Below are 7,676 nucleotides of genomic sequence, written 5' to 3' on the forward strand. Positions count from 1 at the left end.
TGGGCAGCTTGAGCCCAAGATTCCCCAGTCTAAGACCCAGCTTGGTGTTCACCAGAGCCTCTAGTGGTGAGGATGTCCTTTGTTGCAGCTGGATCCAGGTCGCGGCCCCTGGAGTCCCCTAGGTCACGCTCCGTAGGGAGAGGGGGGAGAGGACACAACCGATAGTGGAGGGTAAGCCAAGGTTGGGGCAACAAGCAGACGTGGATTAACCAAGGGTCAGCAGACCTGCAGTGCACTAGTTAATACAGAGTTCCTGGGATGGCCTGGGGTGGAGTCATACAGGGAGGAGAGATGATAAAAGCCAGCCAGATAAGGGAGTCTGGCCTCTAATGAACACATGGAGAGAAGGTAAGCTGCCAGAAATACTACAAATCAAAGACAAGTTCTCTGCCATGAAGTGCCATGTTGAACTTCCAGTGACCAGTATGAGAAAGTGAGAATGATTACACCAAATTTAACACACCTTCTCCCCATCCACACCTGAGACTAACAAGTCAGATGACATCGGGAAGGGAAAATGGTTAAGCGGGCCCAATTTGGACATTTTCACTTAGGGGTGTACTCACGTTTGTTGTCAGCAGTTTAGACATTAATGGCTGTGTGTTGAGTTATTATGTTTGGACAGCAAATTTACACTGATTTACAAGCTGTACACTCAGTACTTTATATTGTAGCAAAATATAATTTCTTCAGTGCTGTCACATGAAAAGATATTATAAAATATTTACAAAAATGTGAGGGGTGTACTCACTTTTGTGAGATACTGTATATACTGTATATATATATTTATATATACAATCAAATACGTCCCAGTGGTTCCATCTTGCTTTTTGTGGTTTATCTGTCTCCCAAGCCTCCATTGTTTTCCATTGTTTTTAAATATACAATCTAGGCTACCAAATCCTACTTTCTTTATCACATTGTGTCACAGAACAATGAAGAAATTGTTCGTAAAATCAATCACTTCATCCAGACTATTGTGTTGCAATAATACACATGGTTACATAGTTAGTCAGGTTAAAAAAGTCAATTTCGTTAAACCAATAAAAAAAAAAAAAGCCCACAATTCTATACTCCTATTTGATCCAGAGGAAGTCAAAAGACTCCAATAAAGCATGGTCCAATATGATCCAGTGGTGGAAAAAAATCCTTTCTGATGCCCACAGGAGGCAATCAGATATTCCCTGGTTAACACTACCTGTTATTTATTTATAATATTCAGTTATATTTTATTCATTTAGCAATGTATCCAGCTCTATTTAAAAACAATTTGCTGAGTTGGTCAAAACTAGTTTTGAGGGAGTCTCTTCCACATTTTCACAGCTCTTGCTGTGAAGAAGCCTTTCCATATGTGGAGGTTAAACCACTTTTCTCCCAGACGTAGAGTGCCCCTGTCTTGTAGTGACCTGAAAATGAATAACTCTACATCAAGTTCACTATTTAGACCACTTATGTATTTATACATGTTGATCATATCCCCCTTTAATCACCTCTTCTAAAGAGAGAATACATTCAGTTCAGCTAATATTTCCTCATATCTGAGCTCATCCATGCCTCTTATCAGTTTGGTCGCCCTTTTCTGCATTTTCTCCAGTTCCCTGATATCCTTTTTGTAAACGGGTGCCCTAAACTGAACTGCATATTCCAGGTGAGGTCTTACTAATGATTTGTACATGAGTAAAATTATATCTCTCTCTCTGGAGACTGTACCTCTTTTAATACAAAAAAAGTATTTTGCTAGCTCTACCAAAATACCCAGATCCTTCTCCACCATTGACTCCCCCAGTTATTCTCCTCCTAGAATGTATGATGCATGCATGTTTTTAGCACCCAAATGCATAACTTTACATTTATTAACATGAAACCTCATTTGCCCCATAGCTGCCCAATTAAATAGTGCATTGAGGTCAGCTTGTATGCTGGAGACATTCTGTAAGCATGTTATTCCACAGCACAGCATGATGTTAACTACAAATACTTTTAATGGCTAAGTTCACTTATGGACAATGTTGCATGTTCAACCTGGTTTTAGGGTGGAGCATATAACATGTTCCAGCATATGCATTCAACACACCCAATCCCCCCCCCACCCCTCCCTTTGACAGCAGGCAGGGGATCTTCTCCCCACATCCGCAATTTGAAAACAGTGTGGCCATGCAGGGCTCCTGTGAATGGATACACTATAGGTACTTGTACAAGGCTTGTAGTTCACAATGAACTTCCAGAGTGATGGTGAGCACAGGGCCAATCAGCACTGTCCAGAGGGTCAGAAGTCCTGCATCCTGATAGGGCAGCCTGTGCATTATGTAAACTCCTCCTACAAGCTTTAACTAATAACTGATAGAAGTCACAAGACTCCTATATAAGGCTGAAGAGAAAAGCAGTATATATTTACTAAAAAAATTGCATTTTCATGTTCTGTGTACTGTGGTAGGCCAGATATAGTGAATGCAGGTTCTGGGTTTAGTAGCACTTTAATGTGCTTTGATAAAATATTTATAGAAATCTGAATGGAAGAAATTAGCTGGTATAGTATAAATGTATGAATACATTTCTTGAATTGTTCTCTTTCTGATTTTAGGTATATGCCAAGTCCTGCTTATCCAGGAATGGAGAACCCAATATGGCCCAGAGCTTTCTATCAGGAGACTTATCACCCAGACCTATCACAGACCTATCCTAGTGGAGCTGTAATGTAAGCTGATTAGAACACCTTGACATAGCTTCTATTCTTTATGAATATAGTATTCAAGAGTAGGTGGTGGTTCTTAAAGAATAACTCTCACCGGAAATTATAAAGGTTTGTTAAATCCCCCAGAGAAAGTGCACTTAGCACTTGCCCCTGTTAAAATCAACACTGTGGTTTAGAAGCAAAATGCAAATTTTATCACTGTCAGCGCTGACTGCAGCTCCACCCCAGGCCGAAGCACAAATTATGGGCGTTCTGTGAGGAGTTACAGGCAGAACTGAAGCTTCCACCCCTTCAATGCTGCAGCACTCTTTGTTATACATCCCTGTGCCTCCTTTGCTCCATTTATACAAATAAAAGCCAAACTTGCAACCTCTTATATCCCCTTCTCTGTTATGCAGCCATGTCTCCTCTGCAACTGTTTAATGACTGAACCCACAATCTCCTCTTGTTCCACTTGTTTTAGGACATTTATTCCTATGAATGGAAACATAAACCTGGGGTGAGAAAACCCTAGTCTTGTGACTTGCAGATAGCGTTATACAGAACCCATACTGCAGCCTGCAGTTTATGAGTCACAAAATGCATGTGCAGTGTGAGGGAAAACTGTAGTGTCCATGGAGAGCAGTATCAATTTTCTGCTATATGTAAATTGTAGACCCTTAAGTGATTGACTCTTAACCCAGATTGTTACAGCTGTAGTTAAATTTGGATTTAAAGGTGGTGATTATGTTATGTTTATGGCTTTGTGTTAATTAACGGCGAGGAAAGGCACAGAATAAGATAAATGGATGTATATTAATAAATAGGCAGAAACATACCGACTTTTAAGTCGAAAAAAAAAAATCAGCAGATTATTTGTTAAACATCTTTGGTTCATATTTATCATATCTTATTTATTTTTAATTAGGAGTCCGCTTGACGAGGTATTGGATATAATAAGCAGCGATGCCAGCCAATCCAACTTTTCCCCTCATACTCTGCTTCCAATGGATGAAGACCCTGGCTGGAGAAACTGAGTCTATCAAGCTGCAATCTAAACACTTACGAACTGAACCACCTTTTACCATGTATATTCTGGGCCAAAAGAGCAGCTCTGGACCAATCATTTGTCAAGACAATCGCAGTTGTAAAACTTTTATACAGGATTTGTTGAGACTTCAATTACAGGCATCCATTGCTAATGACACCATGGTTACTGTTCCAGACAGAACTTGATTTATCATGTATGGCAGTGTATATAATGACACAGCGTGATGAACTAAAACTAAACTTCCACTGTCAGGATCTTCAGCATTACGTTCTGTGAAATGATTCATCCAGCAAGTAGTTGGCTTTCGGAATGCGTGAGAATGAATTCTGAGCCCACGCAGCTCAGCCTCCTACCTGCTCTGAGGCTTTCTGGCATGCAGTGGGTTGGGTTTTACGGATTCTGGCGCTGAGCGTAGGCATCGCTACCAAGGCAGTCAGATGTGACCTTTTCTAGGCCTTGTGTGGGAGGGCCATCAAGCTACCGAATTCTTCAGACCTTGGAAGCATGTTTGTCACAGGGTCTGATATTACAATATTACTAAATAAAATAAACTACTACATGAATGTATTGTTGAAGTGACAATCATACAGCAATATACTTGTGAATGATTTTGCTAATGACCAAGCAGGACTGAGTGGGACATATTACAAGTAATTATCAGTACATCATCATTGACAAAAAAGCGGCATGTATCGATAAAGGAAAATGTATACGGTATATCATTTATAAACTTTTTCATCTGAAGAATGCATGGTTTCCTACTTTTTCTTTTAAAGGGTTATTCCACCTATAAATAATAGTTTAGTTCTCTCAGGGACTCAATAGGTGAGATTCAGCATTATTAGTAACTCTCAATCCTCGTTTTGATTTTGCATAATAATATTTAATATTTATTTACCATATTTATGGTATATAGTGGCAATCAAATAAACAGCGGTTAAGGCCCATCTACTGCATTACTTTTATTTTCATAAAAAATGTAATGCCCTACAGTTATGCAAATAAAAAGTAGCTCTTGCTCCAATAGTGATCCCATCTCAGAGCTGCCCCCCCAGTGGCTTACTGCTGTGCTTCTTTAATGATGATCCACTTCTATGGCAACCCACTTCCTCTACAGTAAAGTTAAGCTTTGGTCAGCTTTTATAAATACATTTTGGGTGTACCCCTGTATAGTAAAAGCCTACTGCTTAGATCTAGGGGGGAGAACAACCAATGCTTTCCTATGGCCCGCTCCAGCCGCCGAATGTGGTCAGGCCCTCAGCGTCCTTGCATACAACACTGGTCCTGCATTGTACATGATGATGTTGGTGAAAAAGTGGTCGCATGACTGGCAAAAGAGGAACGGCTCCATCCTGGAACTAGTAGGGAAGAAGTCTACTAATCTATATATATATAAAACTCAACGTGTGTGTGTGTATGTATGTATGTATGTATGTTCCAGCATCACGTCCAAACGGCTAAAGATATTAACATGAAACTTGGCACACATGTTACTTATATGTCAGCAACAAACATAGGGTAGGTGGTTTAACCCTTACCCACCCCCATTTGCCATGGTCGGGGTTTTCCTTTAAAGTCCCATTCAACTCTATGGGAAATACATGTTACTTCATGTTCCAGCATCACGTCCAAACGGCTAAAGATATTAACATGAAACTTGGCACACATGTTACTTATATGTCAGCAACAAACATAGGATAGGTGGTTTAACCCTTGCCCACCCCCATTTGCCATGGTCAGGGTTTTTCTTTAAAGTCCCATTCAACTCTATGGGAAATACATGTTACTTCATAACTTCCAAACGGCTGTAGATATTTCGATAACACTTGGTCACATGTTACTTATATGTCCACTTAAACTATAGGATAGTTAATTTATCCCTTAACGACCCCCATTTGTGCGGGTCGGGGTTTTTGTTTAAAGTCCCATGCAAATCAATGGGAAATGTATGTTCCCACATAACTTCTGTACGCCTGGAGATATTTCAATAATACCTGGTACACATATTACTTATATGCCAAATAAAAATATATGACAGTTAAATTAACCCTTACCTACACCCTTATATAAAAGATGGGTATATTTATATTACTATGATTTTCCTCCCCAAAAGGTTAAGATAGGAAGACCGGGCAACGCCGGGTATTCAGCTAGTACAGTAAATATTTCTCCCTTTTTCACCTCCTCCAAAAGACTATTAGAGCAGTAGACCATTACCATTTGAGGAGCCGGGGGGGGGGGGGGGGGGCAAACAATTTTTTTTATTTAAAGGCTTATGAAGTTCAAGTTTAGGCTGTGCTGGGATCACAGGACAATACTGCAGTGGACAGCGCCAGGTTGTTAAAACTCAACCACCACTGGAGAGAGAGGACATCACGTAAATAGCCAAAGATCCCTGCCAAAAAGCTATGTATATTACATTTCTTTTAAACAAAGTATTAAAGTAGAATTCCAAGCACCACCTAACTGATCTTAAAAATACTACATCAGTAATTTGGGGAAAAGAGGCTGATGTGATCAACCTAACCCCCCCCCCCAACACACACCCACCATTTGTGTCCCATTAAAATTAAGAATGGACACAAACCAATGCCATACAGGACTAACAAGATTGCCAACAGCTGCTTGGTCACTGCCCACCACTACAATCACTGGCATCAAGGGGTAGGTTCATCTTAATAGCATTATGGGCCCCTGGGAAAAGTAATGCACTGGGACCCCTACCAACCTGCCTCAATTTATGCATCTACTCTTGATAAACATATATTTATTAGTAGTTTCAATAAAATCAGTTTTAAACAATAAGAAAACATGGCACAAATTAAAGGCTAATCAACACAATGGGTACAGTACAGTTGGGGAGGCAGAAAGGCACAGTACAGGGGTGGGGGGGGGGGGGCAGGAGGGCACAGTTCAGGTTCCAGGATGCTGCCTTGGACACAGCCATCCCGGGACATCTTAGTAAAAAGTGTGAGTGTTCCAGCAAATCTGGGACAGTTGTCAAGTACAATGTATTGCAAAATTATCATGGGGCCCCTATTCACCTGGGGCCCCTGGGCAGTGCATTAAGATAGCCCTCTCAGGGGGCACCCTAGCAACCTCTCATGGAACCCTATTTATAAAATGCTGCTTTAGAGCCAGTTTGGTCAGGTGCCAATTAACCCACACATTTATTTTTCTTTTGGCATTATGGGTGGAAACTGGAGTTACTGAAGCAAATTATGCAACAAATGGGAGATCATATCACCCTCATGTAGATTGTGTTCTTGGCAGAATAAAACCCAAGGCCTTAGTATGAAGAAAACGCAGAAGAGAAAGACTGCTGCAACAGAGGATAAAACCAGCAGTGGAGGAAGATCTCAACCCTGGTGTCTATGAGAGGTATGTGTGTTCACAGCCAATGCCCTTCAGACCAAAATCCATGGTTTGGTCTGTCGGATATCCGATTGTGTGTATGAGGCTTTATATGCAAGTTATTGCCATAAAAAGGGTTTGGGGACCTGGGTCCTGCCCCAGGGGACATATCAATGCAAAAAAAAGTTTTAAAAACTGATGTTTTTTTCAGGAGCAGTGATTTTAATAACGCTTAAAGTGAAACAAGAAAAATGAAATATTCCTTTAAATATCGTGCCCTGGGGGGGTCTCCTTAGTATACCTGTAAAGTGGCGCACTTTTCCCATGTTTAGAACAATATCACCTCAAAATGTGCATAGCAGGGTGAGACAGTATATTACTGGATTTTATAGAGTATAGGCGCTTATTTTTTATATTTTATATACAGCAGCAATACCTGCAAAATGGGCCAGTCTGAAGTGATCTAGCAGGACTTAATTTCCTGACTAAAGTTCCAGTTTAACACAGTTTATATTTTCCAAGACAACATAAGAAATTCACCAGCCAACTTTTATTTGCGGTCTTGATTTCTTCTTCAAAGGGTTGGGATAATTCAGTTGG

General features: G+C 40.5%; 1 protein-coding gene across 1 annotated transcript in view; it reads left to right on the forward strand.

Annotated features, from left to right (window-relative positions):
• The window catches only part of STAT6 (signal transducer and activator of transcription 6), a 318,642-nt gene extending 314,173 nt beyond the window's left edge, over positions 1–4,469 (forward strand). The window contains exons 21-22 of the mRNA XM_040340948.1: positions 2,582–2,695; positions 3,600–4,469. Of these exons, the coding sequence (XP_040196882.1) occupies positions 2,582–2,695; positions 3,600–3,708 (223 nt within the window). The 3' untranslated portion in view covers positions 3,709–4,469. The remainder of the gene's footprint in view (positions 1–2,581; positions 2,696–3,599) is intronic.
• The last annotated feature ends 3,207 nt before the right edge of the window (positions 4,470–7,676 follow it).

Source organism: Rana temporaria, chromosome 2 (assembly GCF_905171775.1).
Source record: "Rana temporaria chromosome 2, aRanTem1.1, whole genome shotgun sequence".
Lineage (NCBI taxonomy): Eukaryota > Metazoa > Chordata > Amphibia > Anura > Ranidae > Rana > Rana temporaria.